This window comes from Phyllostomus hastatus, unplaced genomic scaffold (assembly GCF_019186645.2).
Source record: "Phyllostomus hastatus isolate PE091 unplaced genomic scaffold, TTU_PhHast_1.1 phas_scaffold_78, whole genome shotgun sequence".
Classification (NCBI taxonomy): domain Eukaryota; kingdom Metazoa; phylum Chordata; class Mammalia; order Chiroptera; family Phyllostomidae; genus Phyllostomus; species Phyllostomus hastatus.
Window position 1 is genome coordinate 83,968,736 of NW_025334041.1, and position 27,880 is coordinate 83,996,615.

At 41.0% G+C, this 27,880-nt stretch overlaps 1 protein-coding gene across 1 annotated transcript in view; it reads left to right on the forward strand.

Annotated features, from left to right (window-relative positions):
- Positions 1 to 27,880, forward strand: part of ANTXR1 (ANTXR cell adhesion molecule 1) — a 233,728-nt gene that overhangs the window by 66,287 nt on the left and 139,561 nt on the right. The window contains exons 8-10 of the mRNA XM_045827714.1: positions 32 to 112; positions 14,154 to 14,214; positions 25,957 to 26,055. Of these exons, the coding sequence (XP_045683670.1) occupies positions 32 to 112; positions 14,154 to 14,214; positions 25,957 to 26,055 (241 nt within the window). The remainder of the gene's footprint in view (positions 1 to 31; positions 113 to 14,153; positions 14,215 to 25,956; positions 26,056 to 27,880) is intronic.

Genomic DNA, 27,880 nt, shown 5'->3' on the forward strand with positions numbered 1-27,880 from the left:
CATCTATGTGTGTTTGTGTGTTTGTTCTCAGCTGGCCCGGATTGCGGACAGTAAGGACCATGTATTTCCTGTAAATGACGGCTTTCAGGCTCTGCAAGGCATCATCCACTCTGTGAGTAGAGCCCCTCCTTTGAGACTGGACACTTGGACACTTTCTGCCCTGATCTGCTATAAATACTGCAATTCCATCTTTCTGAGGCTGGTGTATTCCTGCTTGAGAGAACATTCCTTTGTATATCTTCATGTTCGTCATATCCCACTTCTGCCTCCTGCCTTTCACACCTGTTTCTTTTTCTTTCTCCTGTGCCAATTCTACCCTACAAGAGAAAATGAAAAAGTGAAGGGCACCCTGCTCTGGCAGCCAGCCAAACTTCAGGCAGTCCCCAGTTCTTAGAATGGAAAGGCTGTGGCTGATGGTGTATACTTGACAGACTTCAGCTTCCCCAAGCCTGACTGCATGCAAGCTGCCTTCAGAGAATTTTCAGGTTCAACTGGCATCACTTGGCCATTGGGGGCACTTTCAACTAGTGGTTCTCCACTTTGCTGCTACTGAAGTCACCTAGAGCAGGAGTTTGTAAGATCCTCCCAGGTAATTTTAATGTAACCCCTGCTTAAGACCTATAGTCCTCAAGTATTAGGGCTGCAGTGTTCTTCAGGGTTTGCACAATCACTAGCCCTCCTTTCCATCCCTGGTTTTTTACCACCCTTTTCCTGTCAGTGAGCAGGACACTGGGGTTTCCAGGGTCTTTCTTTTCCATCTTCCATACACAGGCTACCTGGTGTATTGGATGATGCTGGTCTTTAAAGCCTCAGCCAGAGGTCAGTGTGTGTGTTGCATCTGTAATAAAGTCCAGAGACACTGCAGCTTCTGCCTTTACGTTCTAGGACCAGGAAGACAGCCAGTGATTTCTCCACTTGGAGCTCACCAGGCTCACCTAAACCCGAGATTTAGGATGCAAATCCAGAGCTCTGAGGATCACTGTCCTCTTAAAATGTCAAGGGTAGTCTTGGCACAGAGTGTACCAGCCAGCTCCCCCAGACTGATACTAGGAAACCTCCAACATGGATGTGCCTTCATGCTCCCCGCCCTCCCTCCAAGGTTTGCTAGGAACACCAGCAGAGTGGGAAGTAAGAACTTTGGAGCTGGTCAGCCCAGAGTTTAAATACTGGCCCAGCAAGTTACCATTTATAGATCCTGAGATGAATTATTTCACTTATTTTCTTATTTGTATAAAGGTTCAATGATAAGACTTCTATCATAGACTTGTTTAAGGATTCAAGAGATAACACTGGTGAAAATACTTAACATCTTTCCAGACACACAAGACTACTATGTACTCAAGGCATATGAATTATTTCCTCTGCCACGTCCCTTCACCATCATATGAGAGACATTAATGTCAGATTCTCCCAATCCTCTAAATTTTCTTGAACATATATAGAAATCACCTGGGAATTTTGTTTATAATACTCATTCCCAAGTTCTATTCTCAAGGGCTTCTTTTGTAGTCAGTATGGGATGGGGCCCAGGAATCTGCATCTTTAAAATCTGTACTTTTAAATAAATGCCCCAGGTGCACTTTCAGAATATTGGTGTATGTGACTTCAGTTTTCGGGTGTATGACAGATAATCATATATCTTGCTGGGAATACCTGTCTTACTCATGTACATATGACAGTCATCTTTTTCAAGATGTGTTTACCAGGAACAGAAACTCACTCAAACTCCCTTAACCAGAAAGTGGAAATAATTAACAGGATAAAGAAGCATCAGTCCCAATTACGGTGCCCCAGGTGAGGGCCCCCTGCTGTAAATGACTCCTGGGGTCAGTGGGGTGTACTTAACAACATAAGCAACAAGAACTTCAATAACCATATAAAACAAAACCCAAATGGTGCAAGACATGATTAACAGCAGGACTGTGGCCTGCTCATGAATCTTTTGGAAGCTCGGAGGTGGACAATTCTGGGCTGGAGTCTTCATGAGAAAGCGGGGCAGACTTGAGCCTTGAACCACCAAGGAGGGATGATGGGCAGCACCAGAGAAGAGATGACATAACCTCAGCCCGGAGCAAAGCATATTCCAAGGACAATAAATACACCTGCCTGTCTGGTGGGCGAGTTTGGGTAAAAGAACTGGAAGTAGTGGGAAATAAGCTGAGACATTGGGTTGGAACCAGATTGACAGGAGCCCTGGAGAGGCTTTAACTTCAACTTAGTGAGTGTAATCACTGAAACATTTTGAATGTCTGACAAGTGATATTTAAGAAGAGAATCCAAGGGCAGTGTGTATTTAGAAGGGAGAGGAGACCCAGAGGTGGGAGCTCAGTACTGAGGCTACTGCAGACGTCCTGCCTGCAGAGGGCTGGATTCTGAACAGGGGCGTGTGCCTACCTCATTCAAGAGTGGGTTCCTCCTCAAATAATTTGAATCTTTTTTATCTGCGGAAATCACTGTTGTTCTTAAATATTTCAACCTTAGCAATTCACTCAAGATTAACTTGATCCTGGGTGTTTATAAAGCTCTGCTTACCCCCTAATGGTAATAACTCCAAAGAAGTTTAAGAAATTTTAGCAAAAATATCTCCCCAAATGAGAAAAATCATCATAATTTGAGACTCCAAACTTTCAGCTGAATGATAACATTCTTAGGAGCTTTTATCTGGGGGTTATGCTGGTGGTTTCAATCCTTCCAGTACTTGAAACCTGTATTTGTGGTGGTTGTTAATTTGTTCACTTGGACAGAGAAACAGGGACCAGTGCAGCAGGGCTCATCTTTCTCAAGTCAGACAGAAATAATTATGGCCTGAAAGCTGACTATGTTTAAGGAGTAGGTTCATTTCTCCTTCTGGATACTGAAAAGAAAGCTCTCATGTTCCCCCCATCTGAAGCATCTAATGCAGCTTGTTCCCATAGATGTTGTTTTGTGGCTGATCATTTTCTCATAATAAAGTAGGACTGGGCTTAATTATCCAAAATAAGAGTGTAGGGCAGCTTTCAATAAGCTCAAATGGTTTATAAAATTCTCTGCCCATAATGACTTTATTTTTAGGATGCAGAGGCTAATATTTATTTACTCATGAAGTACTCATTGAAAAGCTTTTATGGTGGACTCTGGCCATACAATTACAACAAGTAAAGCAGACAGAGAGACTCTGCCCTGGTGGAGTTTATCATCTAGCAGAAGGGACACATAAAAACAAGTAAGTGAATGTGTATAATTAAAATTGTGATATATGGTATAAAAGAAGTAACATATCATAGTACCAAGACTATGAGTGAAGGGGTTGACAAAGAGTGCGGGCTCTTTTGATGAGAAGATCTGAAGGAGGAAATGGAGCTGTTCATTGGAAGAGTGTGGACAGAATAGTCCCAGCCGAGCAGAGCCCGAGGAGGGTATAGGATGTAAGAAGGGCAATACTTAAGGTGGAGGATGGCCGAAGATGAAGTGAAGAAACAAGCAGAGGCTAAATCACAAGGAGCCTTGAAGGCCACGGTGTTTTACTGTGGGGACAGTGGGAACCTGTAGCCAGACACAAAGTCTGATGATAGGACAATCATGTTTGAAATCAAGATTCTCAGGGAATCTAGAGATTGTGGCACTTTATCCATATCCCCTTTAGGTGATGAATAAATATACACTGAGGATCAATACTAATTAGACCCATAAAAAAGAAGAAAAATCAATATGATTTATTGAGCATCTTCTGTGCACCAACTCCTCTGCTAGGCACTTCAAAAACCCCTCTCTGAGGAAGGACTCATTATCCCCATTTTACAGGTGAGGAAACTGAGGTGCAGGAGGGTTGGAAAAACTGCCCCAAGTCTGCCTGCTCATATGGTGGAGGAGGGAATTTGAACCTGGGCCTGGCTGCAGAGATCCTGCTCTGTCTACAATACTCAGCAGTGAATGTCTGAGGAAATGGAAAATCACCACTCAGTCCTGGGTTCGGCAAGTCCCTGGATTCTCTGCTTCCTCAATCTAACTCCTGTGTTTAATCTTTTCACTGTTCCTCAGCCCTCTCTAGTTTAAGGAAGAAGTCCTCATGTGTCAGATTTGTATAATGTGTTACTTTTCCAAGTGCTCTTACCTGTTTTCCATTTCAGTTTCTCACTGGTGTGACATAGGGGAAAGATAGAAAGAAATCAACAGTTGGAGATAACAGACCTTGGGGCCACACATTTTTCTTTTATAAACCGTTTAGTACCATCCCATTTAAAAGTCATAACAGCCCAGTGAAGGAAGTATTCTTATTCCCAATTTCACAGGTAACAGAACTGAAGCTCAGAGAGCCCACTCAAGAGCCCACAGCTGAATGGGGAGTACAGGGTTGGAACCCAGTTCCATGACTCATTTTCTTAGGAAGGTAAAAATAAAAATACCACCAGTGAGTTCTCATGTGCTAGACACCATGTAAATCATTGCACATAGTCATCAACTTCTCATGACCATGACTTAATGTAGATATTGTTACTCCTTTTACAGAGCAGGTACTCTACACACAGAGATTAGCTAACCTGTCCAAGGCCACACATCAGTTGGGCTGTGTGATCCAGACTAGACCCAGGTCTGTCTCCAATGGCCATGAGGGGAATGACCAGTGTTCTACTGAATAATGTGCCTAGGCCAGGAAATAGCTCCATGGCAGAGAGGGAGACACAGACAACCAAATTATGAAATGGCCTGATGCAGCTCACCCAGTTCCAGGAGAAGCAAGACCAGAACCATGTGGTGTGACCTGAGTATACTGCGGATGGGCAGGAGAGTTCTTTACATTTTATTGCTGAATGGACAGCATCTCTGAAAATCCCAAGCTCTGCTCGGTGGATGAATTTCCATCATCATGAGAAGCCTGCTGAAAGGAACATCTCTCTCTCCACGTTTGATCAGGACTCTGCCTCTGAAGACAGTATTCCCACTAGCTTTTGCAGAATCTGGTTGATAAAATTATAAGACAAAATTTGGTTGGTTGGAAGATTGGAGACCTTTAAGCCAGTAAAACTATAAAGGAAGAAACTATTCCTTTGCCTTCTGTTATTGTGGCTTCTTCAGGGAATTTCCAGTAACCACAGCTAGTAAGTGTAGTGCCAGCCCTCAAGTGAAAATATGAAGCAAAGGTCCAACCAGGCTCGGGTGTTTGTTTCTTTATCAAAAGTGCAGCAGGCAGTGAAATGGGAATCTGCCTAAAAGCTGGGTTCAAATAACACTGAAAGGGGTCTGCAGCTTTGAATCTCAGCACCTGGCCTAGTACTAAGATGCCGGCTCCTCCTCCCAGCTGTCCCCTCTTTGTGTGCAATTGAGGGCAGTGCCTGGAACCAGGCACCCTGTCTTGAGAAGAAAACCCCAGGCACTGGCACCAAGCCATCTCCATCTAGAAGCATTTCCTTAGAATAAATATTTGAGCTTGCATCAGGCTTCCTATTAATGGGAGGGTAAGGCAGTGCATGTTTGATTGACATCAAGTATTGAGCAAACAACTATATTTGCAAGAATTTCTTGCAAGTTTTGGCATGAGCATCCTTGTTAACAAAGAAACTATAAGATCAGCAAAACTGAGGAGTAAATTTGTTCCATGGTGTATATGCATTTATTTTCTTTATGAAAACCATGTCCTGTGCTGAGCTCTCCCTTCCACTCATGTGAAGGTAAAAGAAATGCAACCCCTAATGTGGCCCAGTTCCTAGCAAAGCTATGACAGAAGGCAAAACCTGTCTTTATGGCCTTCCTTCCACTTACTCTTCCAAGATCCCACTAGGACCTCTCAGGGTATCCCTCCAATCGCAGTCTGTATCACATTCCACGGTCCTGGAAAGTGCCTGTCTTGATTGGACTAATCCTCTTTCCAGAGCTCTCAGAGGTGGAGGACCATTTCTACAGCAGCCACCCTTCATTTAAATTGGGCTCATTTGATTGGATGAAGTCCCTACTCCTCCTTTGCTTCATTTGAATGCTGCCTCAAGGCCCTGTTCCAGTCTTCTATTCTCCATGGAGCCTACCCTGGTTGCTCCTATACCAGAAACCCTCCCTGCCTTGAGCTCCACCAGCGTTGGAACCATTCACCTGGCTCTTGGATCTTTGTCATGCTCTGTGCCATTCCTCTGGGTCCATTGCCAAATTGTGTGATCACAGAGACTGCCCCAATTTCGTCTTTCCCATGGTGTCCAATGTCATGCTGCACCCATTTATTTGTTGTAAAGCAGCCCAGAGGGTTGCACATCCTTCATGACCTACACTGCATGACAAGGGGCATTTGTGTGGCTCTGTGTCTTATAAAATCCCCTCGGTCCTCCCCTGACCCTCTTTTCCAAGATAGTATCTCTAAGAGATGGCATTTTGGGCTCCACGCTCATTTGCAGGCCTAGAAACAGAAAGAGAATCAATTGTAGTTTCTGTAGCGAGCAGAAAATCTTTTTGAAAAAATTATGTGCCTCAGCAGTCATTAATTAGACTCAGACTTTGCAGTCTTTCAGGCCAAGCATTCCAACTAAGCTATTAGTTCTGTTTGGCTTATTAAAAAGTCCAATTGTAATAAAAATTCCCATAGTTTGAGGAGGCTACAAAGATTGCAGAAAGCCATGCTCAGTTAATCCTCAGCGCCCCCCCCTCCCCATATCTAGGAATCTGTTAAGATCCACCATAACAGCAACAGTAGAATTTAGAACAAAATCCAGTGAAAAAGCTGCCTGCAGGGGTCAGCTCCCAAGGAGGGCCACTGACTTTGCCAGTATTCAGGGCAACAAGCTCATCTTACTAAATAAACCACGTGTTGACGTTCACAGCTATCTGAGCTTTCCTTCTGAAAACAGGAAAGTGGTTTAGTGGAAAAAAGTGCATTTCCTCAGTTTCAGAACCTCGTCTGTCCTGTATTCCTTCACACTAGATTCTCTCCAGTGGTGAAACCGGCCAAGCAAAGAGCAGCATTTATTTGAGTGAGCTGGGTGCCCCCACTCGAGGAAGAAACTTTTGTTTTATTGTCCAAAATTCAGTAAATTTTTAAAAACATTTCTTACAGGTTAGAGTATTTATTTGGTATAATGTATGAGTATACATAAAATCATATATGAATCCCAAGAAAGATGTGTTCATAATAGTAAATTTTTATTTTAAATTCAGATTTTGTTGAAATGACATGGATCTAGGGTTATGTCCATAGTGAACAGTAAGTGTGTTACAGAACAAACAAGGGGGGGCCTGGGACGATATACTATTATTGAAAGAAGGCCCCGGGTCCGTTATGTCCACCGCCCTAGGAAAGATGTCTCTCAATGCCAGAGATTTGTGAAAAGGAAAGGAAATGTTTATTTAATGCTATACAGACTTCAAGTAGTGACCTAATGTTTTTATCAAAAATCCTAAAGTCCCTAAAAACACCCACAAACAGACACAGTCCTTCCTTCCTTCCCCCTTTGCCCAGTCCAGAGTACCATATCTCAGGAAAGGAAATAGAAGTCCATGGCTCAGGCAGTCCTCTGGTTCTTCCCAGTTAGTACTCCATCTGGACTGGGAGACCTCCCTGGGTTCCCGGCACCCTCCGCTGAGTCTCCGGGATCTCTGCTAAAACCAGGTGGTGGTTCCCCCTTCTAAAGCCGTGGGGGTCCCCACTCTGGCAAAGGCACATGGTCCTCTCTCCCAGGGCCACAGGAGTCCCCACTCTGTCCAGGCCATGTGGTTCTCCCTCTCTCAGGGCTGCGGGAAGGGAGAGTCCCCACTCTGTCAAGGCTGCGTGGTTCTCTCTCTCAGGGCTGCGCATGGTTCCCCCACGCCAATCTTCTTCTTCAGCCCCATTTCCGACTCCTCCTACACTTGGGTACACTTGCCCTCAATCTGCTGTCTTCCCCAGCTTTTCTGGTCGCCATCATGGGTCTGGGCAGGTGTCACCCCATGTCATGGAGCCAATCTTCTCCCAGCTCCCACACAGACACTGTAACTCAGGGGACCTGCCCCCCAGGTCCCATCTTGGGGGGGAGGTCCCTTTCCATCCCCCTGGCCTTGAGCATGGCCATAGCTATTTAGCATATCTAAGTGACCAGCCAAAGGCTATAGGTATGCTAAATGACCATGCCATGGATTAGCTGCAAAGCTGCCCTGCATGCTCTTGCTCTGTGTGCCCTTTCCCCCAACTCACACCTGTGGGGGAAGGGGTGAAGACACCTTAAAATCTCCTGGACACCTTGAGTTCTGGACCCCATTTCAAATGCCTATTTGGGATCCTCCCTCTTGGCTGCACCCTGTAACAAGTGTGCTTACTGGTTTGAAGTGTGGAGTGGATACAGTAAGTCCTCATTTAATGTTGTAAATGGATTCTTAGAACAGCAGCGAAATGACGTATACTGAAACTAATTTTACCATAGGTTAATTGATACAAACAGGAGTTTCTACAGCATCTCAGATGTTATAATGAAATAACGCTGAACAAAATGATGTTATTAGAAGAAGGCCTGCTGTAATTTCAAAATTCATGGAGTTATTCCTGAAGACACAGATGAGCCTGCCTTGTGTCCCAAGCTTGGCCTTTTAATCTAAAATCAGTGCTCCCCAGGCTTGCCTGATGTGTGTTCTGCCGTCAGCTGTAACAGTGTCTGTGGCCCTTCTGATGGAGTCCGAGTGTCGCCGCCGCACAAAGACCTCTACATTTTTGCCAAGTGGAGGCGTCAAGGCCTTCTAAAAAGCAGGCCAATCTAGATCTTAGACATGAAGATATGATAACAACCACAGTATTATTGTTCTCAAAGGCATGCCCTTAAAAAAAATGAATGTGTTGAAATAGGCATCCTGAGAAGGTGGCCCCCAAAGATGGTGGTGTGTGATAAGAAGAAGGAGGTATTAGAAGATGCCAAATGTGGCCTTGTATTCAGAAGACCCTAAGTTTTAATTACAGGGAAGACAGAAGACCGCTACATAATATGCTGGAATGCCAGTTTATGATCCATGCAGAAATTGTGGCATGCATTCACTTAGTTATTCAATAAATATTTACTTAGTACCTAGTATGTGCCCTGTTAGGCATTGTGGACATGGTAGTGGATAAAAACAAATCTAATCCTTGCCCTCATAGAGTTTATAGAAGAATGACAATGACCAAACCATCCAAAAATAAATATATAATTATAAACCATGACAAGTCCTCTGAAAGATGGTAATTTATACTAAAATGTGGGTGGATACAGAAATATTTCATTACTAAAATCATGAGGACTTAGGTGGCAAAATCCACACTAGACAGAGAGAGTGAGGTAAAGGAAAACTGCTAGGTTTTGTCTTAGAGAACTAGACAGGTGATCGGTCAACAGATAGTTAACCACCCTCAGGCAGCCTATTCCAAGACCCCAATATCTTACAAGCAGAATGTGCCCTGCATGACAAATAAGACACCAAGGAACGTGCTCTGTAAGACCTGAAAGATGTGTGGAAGAAGTGAATGAATTCACACACACACACACACACACATCCTCTAACAGTAAATGGCCAAATAAATAAAGATTGGATGTTTATTTGGGAAGGAGGCAGAGCAACTAAAAAAAAATAGTTAGGTGCTTATGGCAAAGGAGGTGTTCCTAATAACTCTATGCAAATATTTATAATCCTTTAAGGATTCTTGCAAAATCTCTGTATAAATTGAGAACTTTATGAAAAAGGACATTGGGTTTTTAGAGTCCAAAAAAATAAACTCTTAATATACAACCTGGACTTTCACAATGGATTTCACTTTAAATATACAGAATAGCTCTTATTACTTGGCAAAGTTCTTTTACATTTGCTGCCTCTTTTTCTGCCAACAATTTAATGAGATGTGCAAAAGTGACTATACCAGTAGCAGCACGTCACATTTGTATAGTTCTCTGTGGATTTCGAACATGCCTTCCCATAGGTCTTCCTTTTCAAATCTTTAAAAAACATGGCAGGAAAATATTAGCCATCTTTACTATTTTTTTCAACAATTAAGCTCGAGGCCAGTGGTGGGTGATGGGATAGAAGCATACATAGCTGCTATCTTGGCCCAACAGGAATTGCAGTAACAACAGTAATAACAAAAGTAACAGTAACAGCTGCCATGGGTTGAGGACTGAATATACAGGGGTGGGCAAAAGTGGGTTTACATTTTTTCATATGGAAACTAGTACAATAATTAATGAATGATCATACAAGAATAAATTGTGTTTCATATAATTACAACTGTAAACCTACTTTTGCAGGTCAGCTATTCCCCTAAGTGCTTTAGGACTAAGGATGTTCTGAACACATTTCTTGGTGAAATTTTTCACGAAGGGCACATCCTGTCTGGTGGCCCAAGAGTTGTTAATAACCATCTATTGACCAATCACATCTGTTTTTTCTGTCCATAAACAAACACCTTGTCAGATTTCCTTGAATCTCACTCTTTACCCTCCAATCCAATACAAATTTTGCCACCCAAATCCAATTGACTTGAAAACTAAATATCTCTATATTCATGTCTCTTATTTATTTTGTCAACGTACAGCCCTTTCAGGTCATTGTTGTCCTTATCCCTATTTTATAGAAGATGAAACTGAGGTTCAGGATTTTAATAACTTGTCCAAGTCTACGTGGCCAGTAAGGGGTGCAGTTTGGATTTGGACATAAATTTATTCAGAGCCCAAATCTGTCTCCAGAGCCCAAGTTCTTACTAATAATAGCTACCATTAGTTGAGGACTTACTTACTAAATTCCAGACACTGTACTCTAGGTTTTGTCTATGTTAACTCATTCAGTCTTCCCAGGTCCATAGCCCTATGCATTAGGTGCTCTTCTTATCCCACTTCTACAATTGAGGAACCAGAGACTCAGAGGTTATGCTACTTGCTCAAGGTCACACAGCTCATGAGTGAGCTGTCCCAGGCAATTTGATTCCAGATTCCAAGCCATTACTTGATATGTTAAACTACTCCTCAAAATTGGAGTTCAGAAAAGCTAAAGGATTTGTCAAGGACTACAGGTCAGCTAGGTATAAGTCCAGGGCTGGAACCAACTCCTCACATTAGATAATATTTGAGGCACTTGGTGGTCTTAATCATTACAGGCCAGCTATAGTCTCAGCTCTGGCATCACCCTCTGTACAAGTCCCTTCCACTCCATCTAGTGATTTCACTTCATCAGTTCCCCAGTGCTGGCTCTGCAACACTTCCATGCCTACCGTTGCTCTAGGGGGGCACAGATCCTCCACCTCCCCACCTCCATCTCGTATCCAGTCCCTAAGCCCATCTACTGTCTGGGGAAGTTCAGGCAGACTGATTACTGCACAGTCTGGGCTGCTAATAACCAAGGGAACCCCCCAAGTCCACCCAGTGCCATTGTGACTTCCTACCTTTTGAAACCAGACATTTCAAACTAATAGAAGTCCCAGACAAATCCCGCCCATCCCCCTCACTGATAAATTATACTCTATTGGCTGCAATGCATCTCTTCCAGATGTTTTAAGTTAAGATTGGGAAAGTTGTGTTTTTACTGGATTGAAGCACAGCGCTTGGCTGACATTTTTTGGCCCTTCATACACTCCTTAGATTTATCAGCTAATTGCAGACACTTTGAGAGAAGAATACAGCGTGTGTTTATTATGACAAACCCTGCTCAGTGTGCCTTTGTGGCCAAAGATTCTCGGGCGTTTCCTTTACTGACCCCTGGTTAAGTATTAGAGTTGATTCAAAAAGATTGGTTCAAAGTCAAGAACTTACATGGATGAAAATATTTCATTTATGTGTTTTGGTGGAGTTGGGGATGGGGACAGAATAGCTCCAATAGCTCAACTTTTATTCTTAAACTGTTTTTGAAATCTTTTGTTGTGGATGATAGAACGATTTATTAAGGGATGCCAAATGCCTTAGGAATTTTGTTTAAAACATCAAAAAATAGCTTCATGGTTGTTCTAATGCCACTATTTAATAAGTTACTCCATATGGGTGAATTCTGTTTCTTCCAATGTGGCCTGTTTGAAGCCTGGCCTGAGGAAATGTTAAATGGGGTGGTTACCTCCCTCAGTCATGGCAACCACTGCCTGAGCTGGCCCTTCAGGTGGGAAGAGCCCAGTGACAGCAAACTTGGGGGGAGGGGGTGAACAGTCATCACAGTTGAAGTCAGACAGTTGTCACCTGGTATATGAATCATTGTGCATCAAGACCTTGGTAAGCTACAATCAATCCTAGGACATGGCTGCCTACATAAGAGACCTGAAGGACTGGACCAACCCTAGGGAAGGGGAGGAGGGAGAAGCCAGAGGGAGGGGAAGATGGATGCCCAGGATCTGTGCTTGGGGTCCCTGATCCTGAGTCAGAATGACAGGTGGCTAGCTAAGCCAGAGGTCAAGGAAAGAAGGCAAAAGCTGACAGAAAGACACACATTGCTTCCTGCTGTGAAATCAGGGGGGACCTGAAAACAAATAGCAGGATCGAAGTATGAAAATGCCTTTAAATTGTGTAAGAGTGGGAAGGACTGTCAGGGAAATCTGAATTTTAGAACTGTCAAAAAAAGAAATACTGCCTTTTATGACTTTCAGGTATATAGAGTTACAATGCATGGTTGTGAGGGAACTTGTTTCAATGACTACATTTTAATGTCTTGTCATCTACACATTAGATAAAGATTTTCTGAAGTATGTTCATTTCCTTTCACAATGCTTCTCTTTGAGGACACCCCGATTTCTCTCTGGAATGGGTAAATATTATCTCTTCTGAGAAGCTGGCTTGTTTTTATTCTACAGATTGAGACTCTCATAAATATTGCCTGTCCTCATTTGCTACTAGAAAGCTTAGAACTGAATCCATGAGCCCCTCCTAACAAGAAAATAAACTCCTCACAGTATATTTTTTATATGATGTTCACACTCCTTATTTTAGCTTCCCTTATTTTTCCTTTAATCTATTTCCTCCCCTTTTGTAATTTATTATATCTTTTATTCTATTGTAACTCATGGTATATGTATTACTTAAGCTTGAACAAAGTAGCATATATAGATAAATACATCAACACAAGTGTTTCCCAATGCAAAATGATGATTTTTCTTTTACTGACATTAAGTTTTATAATTTCACTATCAATTCCTCTAACAAATGCCCCTTTCATAAATAGAAAAACGGTTTCCTTCAGCTCGCTGCACCTTCTCAATTTCAAAATTAAGGCCCAAATAAAGGTACTGCATTTACTTGGTGAATTGTCCTATACTTACTTCAAATGCATGGTTGAAATTTCATAATCAAAATTAAATAAGAGACAGGATTTACAAATGGTGGAGAGAAGCTTACACCCTACCAGTTAGAAACTCTGCTTTGGCCAGAAGAAGCCTTCTTTATTGAGTCCCTAAGAAGTTATAGGGTTCCCCCACACACTCCACCCAACCCTACAAGACTCACTTGGGGAAGACTACGTTTCCACTTAAGTAAGGCATGGAGGGTCCCCCTGAAGAGTGAGCACAACAACGCAGCTTTCAAAACCCTCCCCCACAACTTCTTTCCAGACTCTTCTAACAAAAAGTGAACAGAGTACAGTAACCTGAAAACCATCCTCTAGAGGGTGGGCCTTCTCCATCCTCCTCTCTGGCTTTATCTGGCATCCCTCTTTTTTTTCTACTTTTCAAGCTCTTTTTGTTCCAGCTAAGAAGATTTATGCATTTCTACTTTCTCACCTTTGCTCATGCCATTCCCTGTCTGGAGCCCAGTCTTCCTCTAACTCACTACACTCCACCTGACAGAGTCCTACCCTCAGCACCCACCTGTTTGGTGAAGTCTGTCCCAATATACCAGACCTCAGTGGCCTCCACCATGCACTTCATGGCCTTCTCTCTGCTCCTTCGCTCTGGTACCTACTGCATATGATCGGCCATTGTTATTTATCTCTTCAGATATAAGTCCTTTTTCCCCAACGAGAGGTTAAAACTCCCCATAGCTAGGTATGGCATATCATAGACTCAATAAATATCTGCCGAAAGAACAAAGGGATGAGTAATTCTTATGGCTTTGGGGACACCCAGCAGCATCTAATACAATGCTGGCTCATTGAATGTTTGACATTAAGGACACTAGTAAAGTACTCCCCACCCACTGCAGCATAATGTCTTTGAATGTTCCTATCTTGGTCACTAAAAGCAAACCTTTATTTTGACAAAATAAGCTGTGCTTTTTTGACTTTATTTCCTTTCCTTTTAGATTTTGAAGAAGTCCTGCATTGAAATTCTAGCAGCAGAACCATCCACCATATGTGCAGGAGGTAGGTTGAAATTAAGTGCTAATTGCTCTCATACAATTAGTTTGAGATAATTTGAGCTCAAATCACATGTTGACTTCATTGGTGGGAAAGAGGGGGAGTTAAGGCAGGAAGTGGCAAGGGTGGAGAGGGGAGTAGAAATTGCTAAGTACATTTGCTGTTGGGCGGGGGTGGGGAGAAAGAAGCAACATGTCAGCTGTTTGAAACTTTGAAAACGCCCATCCAAACTCTTTTCATGGGATTAATTGTGCGAGTGTTGCAGAAATACTGGATTCCCACGCACGACCACCACCACCTACTATGGTGGAGTGGAGTCTAACCCTTCACACTCACGGCAGTCCCGCAGGCACCAGATGCTCACAGTGCTCGCAGGCCCCCCTTGGAGGGTATTGATACACTTAACCACTTAATTGGTGCTGGCCTCTCTCCATAATTAATATATTGATCTTAATTAATTGCTCAATCTACCAGTCCTCACAAAATAGTCTTTGTCAATTCCAATTGTCCTAGTAAAGTGCCATTATAATTTGTCCACTGTAGAGGAAGTCTCTACTTATACGAAGAATCACCCTTTTCCGGCAGTATTTTCTCTAACTGATCCCAGTCAAGGGTCTTGTTATTGTTTTGTATTGTAACAGACTGCCTGAAACTCCAGCCCTCTGGCTCTTTTCTATAATTCCTATCAGCTTTCCCATCACTCTTGTTCATTTAAAAAATATTGTTAAGCACCTACTGAATGCCAGGCACTGTCCTGGGTGCTGGAGCTACAAAAAGATAAACTCTCTCTGTGCCTGTGCTTTGGGAATTTGAGTCTGTCACCACTGAGAGGTTGCTGTTAACATCACCTTTCTAGTCTCCAAAACACCAAGTGCCAGTTATTGATTTATCACAGAAAATATATTATACAATCTTACAAGCATTGGAGAAGAACTTGCAGGCTTTTTCAAACACTGTACATGTTTATATCTTAGGGCAAATATTATTGGTATAAATGAAGCAATTCCTTAAAGATTCCATCTAGTTTGTTGGCTGTATTTTAGAATAGCTGAAAGATTTTCAAGGAATTAGAGGCACTGAATAATATTTGCCACCAATGAAACATTAAGTATATATGTAAATATATAAAGTTGTAATATTTGGTGACTATTCACAGATATGTATACACTTCCTAAGGAAAAACAATCAACAAAGATTATCTCCTGACTTCTAAATAAATTGCTACCTAGTAAGACAGATGGCAGGGACAGTTGCTGTTGCCATGGAACAGATCAAGGAGAAGCTCTTCAAGAAAAAGAATTTAAAAATCTTACCTTTGCAAATTTGACAAAAGAATAGGACCACATGAGCCCAGTGCCAGAGCTTTGTAAGGAGTCCGTGCAGTGAGGAGCCTCAGCCAGGGCTCATTAGCTGCAAGAAAACCCACCTCCATGATTTTTATAATTGTTTCATTTAAAATAATTGGAAAACAGGAGAGTTTCTTAATTGTACAATTATCCCATTCATGAGGGAAACCCAGACTTGTGGTTCACCAAGCCTACTGGGTGTGTTCCAACCTTGTAGTGAATCCGAGTCTAAAGATAATGGATACACTTCAGTTAATTCACTAGCATGATCAAGTCCCCTCCTGTTTCTCTCCGCTTCCTAACAGAGTGCTTGGCATTCAACAGGAGTCGATCGGTGTTGACTGAATGTCTTGATTCATACATTCCTTCAACAAACACTGCACTGATTGTTGCCCATTTGACTCTTATTAACTCCTTTCATGTCACCTTAAGAAATTACCATTCTTTTGAACTAATTAAAATGAAGAAAAATTAGACATTAATAGGCAAAGACAGAAAGAACAAGAACAAAGTAAAAACAGAATTCCAACTTGGACAATAGAAAAGTATCTTCCTAAATAATTCTTAAATCAAAGATTAGTAAACCAAAATCTCCTTTACATACCATTGAGGTATTTGAGGCAATAAAAAAGGCCACACATATAAAATGAATATGGCACAGAAATATCAGGGTCCACAAGATCTAATCCTAGGAAATTCATTGATTTTAATATATTTCTTATTAAATGGAACAGAAAATGAAAAAGATATTTCTAAAAGCCATAGAAAATACAAGAAGAATATTAAAATGCATTCATAAATTTAAACAAGTTAAAACAATTTAATTGATTTTTTTCCAAGCGCTCTTTCTTTGGTAGAATCAATAAAATAGACAAATCTCTGGCAAATCTAATCTGAAGAACCTTACTTTAAATAATTTTTAAATCTCTGGCTTAGGCGCAATATGACATATTTTAAAACAAACAATCGTCTCCTATGTCAGAGTCAACTACCCAGTTCGATTTCCTTTATTTCTCATAAAGAAGAAATTAATACAGGACACCGTGATGGGAGCTAACCATAGGTTTTGAAGAGCCAAGTTCTCATCTTTCTTGAATTAGAATCAAAATAGCTAAAACATGCTGATCTGAGAATAGCTTTACTAAGAAGGAAATGAAACTTCCAAAAGAAATCCTTACACCAACAATTCTTCCATGGATTTCTCTCAGGGCCTATTGCTGGTCATTCTCTGGAAGCATGGCATTCATGCGGCACTGGGGCCTCTTTTATTGTCCATGACTGTGAACTCCTGTCAAGTAGACCTAGGCACACCCCCTATGGGATTTCTTTAGGCTACGGCCAGGACTCAGAGATTTACATGAAAGTGCTTTGAAAAGCACAAACTGTTACACAAAACCGGGTGATATTATTATCATCAGTGTCATCTCAATGAGGATTAAAAGCTAATGTGAGAATCTTAATGTTGATGGCGTTCTACCTACATGAGAAAAACATGCTATACATGTCTCTACTGAAAAAAAAATGGGGAGAATATTGATGGAGTTCAGAGTACCTGCAAAATTATTAATTATTCGTGTGCTAGAAGAGAAAGTGAACAAGGAATTAATGGGTTGTTTATATTTCCAAGTATAATGGAGATACTAAGCCTTAGACAGATGCGGGGGTAGAATTTGCTTTCATCAAAAGCCTTATCTCTCAGCCCTCTCCCCTCACTCTCTGTAAAAACTTCCCTTCCTGGCCTGACTGGTGTGGCTCAGTGGATTGAGCACCAGCCTGAGAACCAAAGAGTTGCTAGTTCGATTTCCAGTCAGGGCACATGCCTGGGCTGCAGGTCAGGTACCCAGTTCAGGGCACCCAAGAGGCAACTGCACATTGATGTTTCTCTTCCTCTCTTTCTCCCTCCCTTCCTCTCTATCTAAAAATAAATAAATAAAGTCTTTTTTCACTAATGTTAAAAAACACACACACACAACATCCCCTCCTGGCCCCCAGAGCAGCTGCTGTGGAGCCCCACCAGGCCTGTCTGCTCAGGACTCTCAGGCCGACAGTTGCATTCCTCCAAGACAATGATCTCAGCTGGCTTTCACCAACAACTCAACAACAGCCAGCCATGGTTCTACAGCAAACTGAGCTCTGAGAGAGGCAGAGAGAGAGTGTACTGGGTGGACAACAACACTGAGATCCAACACAGATCTTTATATGTTGAGCTGAAAATAATAGGGTAAAATTTAATGGAGCATATATAAAATGGCCTTGGGTTCAAATAGCCAGTTTCACTTAGAGGCAGATTTAGGGAAACCTGACTTAATCAACGTGGGGGGTGGGGGGAACAAGGAGAATCATAGCTATCTTGATATCTGATAAGTTCGCTTCTAACAAAAATAAAAGCTGATGTAGTGTTTGGGTGGTTCAGTAGCCATCCAGTGTACAGATCAAGAGAGCTAATTCCATGTCCTACTGTTCCAGGTTCAACCCCATATAATAAGTCCCATATTTTAAGAATGGTATTGACAAAGGCACGACCATAGGAGAAGAGGTGATCTAGAAACCCCTGACAGAGGTTTTAAACTGGCAGCCTACAAACCCTGACTGGTCTGCACATGTGTTCTTTTTGATCCACACTGTGTTTTTTTAAGAAACTTTAAATTTATTGCTAACATTTAAAATTTGATTTTATCTAAAAAAACCTGTTTTGAAAAATCAGATCTGGCAACACTTGACCTGTATTTATTACAAGATAATTATTAGAGATTAAGTAACTTTAAAAGAAGCATGTACTCTTTTCTGTTCACTATAACCCTCACCACTCCTTATTGTCACCTAATACTAAGCCATGCATATGGTTGTCATTTGGTGTTGTGCTTCTGTCACTGGATTTACAGTGCCTGTTCTAAAACATGTAGGAAGTCACCTGCTGTGTGGAGAGCCTTTATAGCGCCTTTTTAACATTACCTGCATTTAAATAATTCTGCTTCCCTGCCCATACAGACTCTTTTTGAAAGTTCCTAATTAAATATTTCAGTACATTAGTCTCTATATAATTAGGAGAATTGACGCATTGTTGGACTGGCCCTGCCTAATTTAGCTCCTCTCTAGGAAATGCACCCTTTTGCTTAAGCCAGTTTTCCCCGGGCCCCACTTACTTGGCCATAAACTTGAACAGTGCACAGTGTGCTATGTGAGCAAGTAGTCCAGGAAGGAACTAATTGGAATTAAGTGTGCAACCTGCCAACTGCTCCACATTTGAAGCTTTTGTACTCCAGAAGTGGAAGGAGGTTATAATTAGCTCCTCACATTGTCATTTCAGAAGCAGTTGTATTATTCCTGCTGTGTCCTTCCCCGCTGTTTGTAATGAAACGGGGTGAGATAGCAGAAAAGGAAGGGAGTCTTAGGCTTCATGTTTACCATTTGGAAATTAGATGCTTAAAAACAGACACATTTAAGCAACATCAAATAGTGGTTTCATTTATTTCCCTCTTCATTGTTTTTCAAAGCACTCATGCCTGGCCCTTCAGCTCCTCTCTAGATGGATTGTCTAACTCTCTGCTCTGTCTTCCTTTTCATCTACAGAGGTTTCTGTTTGAAGGAGGGATTCTCATACACTGTTGGTGAGAATGTAAAATGACAAAATCACTTTGGAAAAGAGTTTAGACAGTTTTTTAAAAAATCAAATACGTACCTGCCATGTGATTTAGCCATTCTAGCCCTAGGTATTTACCCAAGAGAAAAGGAAATCTACATCCAAATACTTGCATACAATGTCTATAACAACTCTATTTCAATAGCCAAAACTATAAACAACTCAAATGTTCATCAACAGGCAAATGGATAAACAAATTGTAGTTTATCCAAAAAATGAACAATACACAGCAATAAATAGGAATACATTGTGCATAACATCAAAATAACTATGAATAAGTATTAAAATAATTATGCTAAGTAAAGGAAGTTAGACAAAAAGTTACTAACTTTTGGGAGTGGTGTTGGGAGGGGCAGGTGGGAGAGATTACAAAGGGTACAAGGCAGCTTTTGAGGGTGATGGATGTCGTCACTATTTCGATTGTGCTATTGTCGCATGATTACATACATATGTTAAAGCTTGTCAAGTTATATCCTTGATATGCAAGTTATTATGTGTCAATTATACCTCACTAAAGATGTTATAAATAAATAACTATAAAATTTTAAAAGTTCTAGAATAATTTAAGCATCAGAAAGCACTTAATGTAGATTAGTCACCATATTATATTTTGTTTCATTAAACATATATTAAGACATCAAATTCAAACTTATAAGATGAAATATCAGTAACAATAATTTTGCAGGAAAGTCTTGGGAGAGAGAAAAATGGAGATTATAGAGATGTCTCATTTTCAGATACAATGAATGATAGTCTTTATTAAAGTCATTTCAAAATTATGGGTTCCTCATTTCAAAAGAAATAAAAGAAAAAGATACAAAAGAAGGAACAGAATGGAAAAGGTTTATGAAACTATTCACTGACCTTAATTTTTCTCTTTTTTAAATTGAGCTAAAATTCACATACCATAAAATTCACTGTTGAAAAAAAAAGAGAAAGGACTCATGGACATGGAGGGGGTTGGTAGAGGTGGAAAAGGGTATAGAGGGATAAATGGTAACAGAAAACATACAATAAAAATGTTATTTTTTCTTTTAAATCATTTCATTGATTATGCTATTACAGTTGTCTCATTTCCCCCCCTTTATTACCCTCCACCCTGCACCCCCTGTCCTACCAGCATCCCCCACTACTTAGTTCATGTCCATGGGTTGTACATATAACTTCTTTGGGTTCCACATTTCCTGTACTATTCTTAACCTCCCCTGTCTATTTTGTACATACCAATTATGCTTCTTATTCCCTGTACATTTTCCCTCATTCTCCTTCCACCTCCCTGCTGATAACCCTCTATGTAATCTCCATTTCTGTGATTCTGTTCTTGTTCTAGTTGTTTGCTAAGTTTTTGTTTTTGTTTTAGGTTTGGTTGTTGATAGTTGTCAGTTTGTTGTCATTTTACTGTTCATATTTTTGATCATCTTCCTTTTCTTAGATAAGTTCCCTTAACATTTCATATAATAAGGGCTTGGTGATGATAAACTCCTTTAACTTGACCTTATCTGGGAAGCACCTTATCTGCCCTTCCATTCTAAATGAGAGCTTTGCTGGTTAGAGTAATCTTGGATGTAGGTCCTTGCCTTTCACAACTGTGAACACTTCTTGCCAGCTCCTTCTTGCCTGCAAGGTTTCTTTTGAAAAATCAGCTGCTAGTCTTATGGGAACTCCTTTGTAGGTAACTGTCTCTGTTCCTCTTGCTGCTTTTAAGATTCTCTCCTTCTCTTGAATCTTGGGTAATGTAATGATGGTGTGCCTTGGTGTGTGCTTCCTTGGGTCCAACTTCTTTGGGACTCTCTGAGGTTCCTGGACTTCCTGGAAGTCTATTTCCTTTGCCAGATTGGGGAAGTTCTCCTTCATTATGATTTCAAATAAGCTTTCCATTTCTTGCTCTTCCTTTTCTCCTTCTGGCACCCATATGATTCAGATGTTGGAACATTTAAAGTTGTCCTGGAGGTTCTTAAGCCTCTCCTCATGTTTTTGAATTCTTGTTTCTTCGTTCTGTTCTGGTTGAATGTTTATTTTCTTCTTTCTGTTCCAAAATCATTGATTTGAGTCCCAGTTTCCTTCCCATCACTGCTGGCTCCCTGTACATTTTCCTTTATTTCACTTTTCATAGCCTTCATTTTTTCCTCTATTTCAAAACCATACTCAACCATTTCTGTGAGCATCCTAATTACCAGTGTTTTGAACTGTGCATCTGATAGGTTGGCTATCTCTTTGTCACTTAGTTGTACTTTTTCTAGAGCTTTGATCTGTTCTTTCATTTGGGCCATATTTTTTTTTGTCATGGTAAGCCTTTTACATAGTAAGGGGTGGAGCCTTAGATATTCACCAGGGCAGGGCAACCCAGGTCACTGCTTTGTGGTACTTATGTGGGGTGGGGAGGGGACAGTCAGAGAAGGAACAATGCTCCTTGCTTAGCTTTGGGCCAGCTTTCAGTCACTTCCTCCGCTACCCACAAGCAAATTGGGTCCTTCTGGTGCTGATTCCCAGGTAGGTGGGTCTGTGTACATTCTAAGACCCTGTGGGTCTCTCCTATGAACTCTCCTGAAAGGCTGGGAGTTTTTCCACTACCTCAACCCCCACAGGTTTTTTAGTCAGAGATTTTGAGGCTTATTTCCCCACACTGGAACCCTGGGTTGCATGGTCTGTCTTGCTCCCCATACTCCTTCTGGTTTATCCACATGCAAATATAGGACCACATACTCTGCCAGCCACCGCCTTGCCTTGAGGCCTCTCCATCCTGGCTGACTGCCTCTGCCCTTCCTACCAGTCTGGATTAACTCCTTGGTTGTCAGACTCCCATACAGTTCTATTTTCTGGCAGTTCTGGTTGTTTTTAGTTTTTAAACTTGTTGTTGTCCTTCTTTTGGTTGTGCGAGGAGGCACAGTGTATCTAACTATGCTTCCTTCTTGGCCAGAAGTCAAAAACGTTTAATGAAGGGAAGAAAAGTGCAGTTCACTGGTTTTTTAATATATTCACAAAGATGCACAACCATAACCACTGTCTAATTCCTGGATATTTTCCTTACTCCAAAAAGAAACACATAATAGTCATCTCTGTTTTCCCCTACCTCCAGTCCTGGAAATAGCCAATCTATTTTCTGTCTCTGGATTTGTTAATGTAGAGTTTTAATATAAATGAAATAATACTATATATGGCCTTTTGTGTCTGCCTTCTTCCATTTAGCATAATGTTTTTAAGATTTTTCCATGCCTTAACATGTGTCAGAACTTTATGGGTGAATAATATTCCCTTGTAATAATACCATAGACATCAGTTGATGGATTTCCATTTTTTGCTATGATGAATAATGCTACTATGAACATACATGTACAAGTTCTCATGTAGACCTACATTTTTAATTCTCTTGATATATACCTAGGAATGGAATTTCTGGACATAAGATAATTCTACTTAACTTTTTGGGGAAATACCAAACTATTTTATAAAGCACATACTCAGCAGTGTATGAGGGTTCTAATTTCTTCACCAGCGCTTGTTGTTGTCCATCTCTTTTTTTATAGCCATTCTAGTGAATATAGAGTGATTTTGCGCTGTGGTTTCTACTTGCACACCCCTAACAACTAATGATGTTGAACATCTTTTCATTCATTGACCTTATTAATCCCCAGGAAATAAACAAGATTAGATCTGACCAGCACCTGAATAAATGACCATCTAGTCATTCACCTTCATTCACTTTCTAAGCCAAGGTGTCATTTATTTATTCATTCAATAAGCTTATACTGAGACTGACTCAGCCTTGAGTTAGATAAAGTCAAACTTCTGAGGAAGCAGAAATGATGACCTCTACCATCAGGAAGCTTAAGTTATAATTGAGAATAAGAGTGACAAAAGAATCATAATAAACATCTGCTTTAAGAATACTGTACCTTAAAAAATATGTACCTTAAAAGATCAAAGATCGTTTTCTAGTAGAAATTATTTCCTAAAGCCCTGCAAGCCCTAGGCAGAAAGAGCTGTAATGCAATGTACAAACTGCCTAAAAACACTTTGCTGTACATATTTTGAAGGGCAGGTTCAGGGCTTTGTGGATAAATGGAGTTAAATCACTATGTCCTAGTTCTGGAGTGTCCTGGTTCTCACTTGCTGGCACATTCATTTGACAGGGTTTTGTTACATAACTTGCATGTGTGAGGAGCTGACATTCTGGTCAGGCTGCTGAGTCAGAAGTTTGGGCTCTTCTGGAAACCACATGTGCGCACTAACACAGAATCTGCCCCCGCTTCCCTCCTTCTGTGTTTCCTGCAGCATCACTGCCTCCGTCTTCTTCTCAGGCCTGGGGGGTTAAAGAGTTGGGTTTCCACCATTGACACATCATGGATTCCTGCTGTCTTTCTTCCTAAACACCGTGAGGCCGGGCCAAACAGACATGTGGGCAGCCTCTTTTATAGAGGACTCAGCAGCTGAACTGGTAATGCTAGAACATGTTGTTAGGGAAGAGACCTCGGCATGAAGACTGCATTTCCAGTCTTCTCTCTGTCTGCTGATCTTGGAGGAAACGAGAGAAGTAGGCACAGAAGTGAGGCAGAAAACATTTTCAATCAACAAAAGTGTTCAATGGCAGATTTCTGGAACCCTAGCATTCAATCTAAAACCAGAAATAGGTTTCTATAGGTTTATTTTGAGTAAATAAAATACAAAAAGAATCTTCCACAGTGTTGTTGAACCAAGGGCATCATCAGTCACATACCAGGCAGATCTCTGAAGAAAGAAAACTGTTAAGTCCATCCCTGTAAACTTTGCAATTGTGTATATGCACTAACATGCACATATAAAAACTTAATATTCATAGGACATGTGGTCCTGAAACCATGTGCCCATGACCTTAATTAATATAGTTTAATACTAAGACAGTGAACACTTGGATACAAGTCCCAGTTTTTGCTGCTTACTAATTCCATGACCTTGGGCAAGTTACTTAAAATGTCAGACTCTCAAGTTCCTTATTGTTATGGTTGTCATTATACTTGTAAAAAACATTTTGTTCGAATTCGTATTCTTTGTGGCACATGCAGTGCCTCTGGGTTCTTTTACTTTGGTGATTTCTTGCTTTCCATTCAGGCCAGCTCCACTTTTCTACAAAATGGGCAGGCCTGCCTGAAATAAAAATAAAGTAGGCTTAAAAAAATCACAGCATCAGTCTCTAAATTAGTCATATGTCACAAGACAATGGGGATCCATTTTAGCATAACAGTAAACAGCATAGTGGCAGAGTTCTGAGGGCCTGCAGTTTGATACCCGACCGCCCTGATTACAGTCTGATTCTGACAGCGACTAGGTGTGGACAGATTACGTAACCTCACCAACCCCAGTGTTCTCATTTGTAACTCCCTGGGCTGTGAGGAGGTTAAAATGACATCAGGCACATACGATGCTGAGTACAGGGCCTGGCACATAATGAGGGAGCAACTAACATCAGTTACTATTCTCTTGGCAAACATGATCTCTAAATCAATTCCTGGGAATTAAGGTGACATACATTCATGACACTTTTTTAAAGTTTGGAAGAGTCTCATAAGCTAATTCTAATTCCATTCTTCCTCCAACAAAAATCTCTACTTGGACAGCAATTTCCAGTTTAAGATCTAGTTTCACAAGTATCGCATTTTTTTCCTGTGACTTTTAGTCAAATTCTTTTTTAATATACCATGCAGCATTACCCCAGGCCCTGATTTTTATATGCATAAAATGACAAAAAAGAAAGTGGAACATTGACTATTAGCCACCATCACACTTAAGCAAATGCTTCTAAACATTTAACTAACTAATTAACAGTGGCTAGTTTTTTCGCTTGCTAAGACTATTTAATGCTAATGATCTTAGCAATTTAATGCTATTTATTGCTAATGATCTTGCTAAGATTATTATTTTTACTTCATGAGGATTTTATTACCATGAAGTAATTCCATGTGCACTATGCCAATGTGAAATTAACATGCAGGGCTAGAGACCTGTGATATATATTACCTGCTCTATTTGGAGAGAAGTGACTACTAACTACAGCAAGGGGCCAACATCAATTCAGACAGGTAATGCTTGACAACTGCTCACCGATAAGCAAGACTAATTTTTTGCTAACTACAATCACTGCTATATAACACAAGGTATTAGTACTGTGTGCCCAGCAGGGACATGAGGGCCAAAGCAACATCAAACAATTCTCTACCTAGAGGAATGTTTTTCTAGTGGTGGAAGAAAAGACAGAAGAACAGCACTGGACAGTAATAATCACATGCTACAATGTTCAGGACAGACTGTCAATGCCAATGCCATAAGGCAGTGATTTTTAGAAATGTTAGGCACCTTGAGCTCTAAAGAAATCTCTTAGGGGCATCCAGTATGTAAAAGAGACATGAGGGTATTTGAGTTGATTGAAGAAATGGAGAGCCTCTCCCTCTCCGTGGTTCTCAGCTGCAGACATCACAGTTTTTAAAATTACAGGGACTTGATAGATTGGAATGACAGAGAAGTAGAGGAAGGCATTGCATGTAGAAGGAACAGCAAGAACAAAGGCAAAAAGATAGGAATTCAAAGTAAGAAGTCACCCTTGTGGACACCCGGTAAATATGTGATAAAAGACACCCATGTGGTCACTTTTGGGTTCCAACCTGAACTAATTTTCAAATATTTTAAACCTGGTGAAATAGTTAATAAACACCCTAAATCAAGGAAGATGGGAAACCCAGGGTTAATGACCTACAGTCAAATAATGTGTCTTGTTGTTACTCTTCATTTCAGAATCATTTCAAGTAGTCGTGAGAGGGAATGGCTTTCGACACGCTCGCAACGTGGACAGGGTCCTCTGCAGCTTCAAGATCAACGAGTCTGTCACGCTCAGTAAGTCCTTGCAGAGTTTGTGGGCCTCTTCAGCCTGCTCAGGGAAGGGAAGGCCCAGCCCCATCTTCTGACAAGGCCACACACAGGAAACCATACAAAGAAGGGTCTTCTCTGTGGGAAGGGCCTCCAGCAAGGGCATGGCAAACCCCTACCACACCTGGTCTTCATCAGGAAGCAGGGTGCTCGCTTCCCAGTCCACTGTGTGTACAGAGTTACTCCCTCTTGGGTGGTAGTGCTGGTGATGATAAGTGAAGGGGATGCAGAGCTTGACATCCCTTAACAAAGTATTGGGGACTCGCAAGCACAAGAGGGAAAAATAGACAGCCTACACTTATTAATTCTGAATATACCAAAAGCCAAACTGTAAGGCTTCTGTGTGTAGATGCTGGAATTTTTTTTTCAGCCTAGATGATTCTTGCTTTGAGTTGCTAAGAAATTCATCATGGTGAATATCTGACATGAAATACAGGAATATGAAAGTAAAACTAAGTGCATTTCATGCAAAAAATGAATTATCACAACATTGGCACTTTCACAAGACATTTGTAGCAGGCAAGTTCTTAATTTAAAGACGTGTGGTTCGTGCAGCTGTCCCAGAGGCATGGGGAGACTGACTATGGGAGGACAGATGTCCAGGAAGCCTGGTTATTCTTTGCATCTGGCATCTATCACACAGATCATTATTGATTCAGTATCTGCAGTGATAAACAGCAATAATATACGGCATTTTCTACACTGCTATGTCCTCTTAAATGCTTCACATCTTTGTGCCACAATAGCTCTAGGAGGTAGAAAGAGAACAGAGGACCAGGAGGACACTCACCTTGACTGACCAGCCCCTCACACTAGCTCTGCCCTCCTGATAGCCTTGTGGAGTAGGTACTAGCCTGTTTCTCAAAAGGAAGAATTGAAGGATGTGTCTTTTTTTCCTCCTTCTCATCTTAAAGCCCACTTGAATATTTAAACAGAAATATGCAATGGCTTCCTTACAAACATCTGGAATTCCTGGCCTTGGAATAATTCCAAGCATTTGAAGCACTCTTAATGTTTCAAATAGCTTTCTTAATACTTGGAAATACTCAGATGTCTCCAAAAAGTATTTTCTATTTGAAAACATTTTGAAAGATCTGTGAGTAGTCACAGCGTGAAAGTTGGATGTGTGCCCCCTGCAGAGTTCTTCCTTTTTTCTTCCTTTCATTGATGACATCGTTTAAGTCCACCTGCCTTCTCTCCTTAACCAAAATCTCTAATCCAAGATCAGAAACTCCTGAGTGTTAAGCTCAAAGACATCAACACCTTTCAGCTTCCCAGAGGAGCAAGCATTCAGACCAACCCCTCTCTGAAGATCAGTGGAAATGAGGTGTCGTGTTGCCATTGCTTGGAAGGTTACAGAGATGCTGCATTAGGTTAACGTGAAATGCAGATTCATGATGGATATGTACAGTGACATTTTGAAAGCCTATTTTCCAATTTCTCCATGAAATTTTATTTCTTGGGAAACAAGCTCATCTTCTTTCTTCCTCTTTCTTCCTGTCCTAATATATACTTGAAAACACCTGCACACTGTCCATCTCATTTATATTTAAAAAAATAATGGAGGTTGAGATAAGTATTTGGCTTAAAGCACAAACTGAATGGCGTTCTAGCACAGTGCTGACAGTTCAGAGAGGAGGAAAGCCGTGATCAGCCATGCTCTAGGCTGTGAGCAACACTCCTAAACTCAACTCTATGATTATTAAAAATAACTAAAGGGAAATATTGGAATTTGGGGGGAAAAGAACCTGTCCTTTATTTATTAATTTGCCTATTCATTTCCATTCAGTAA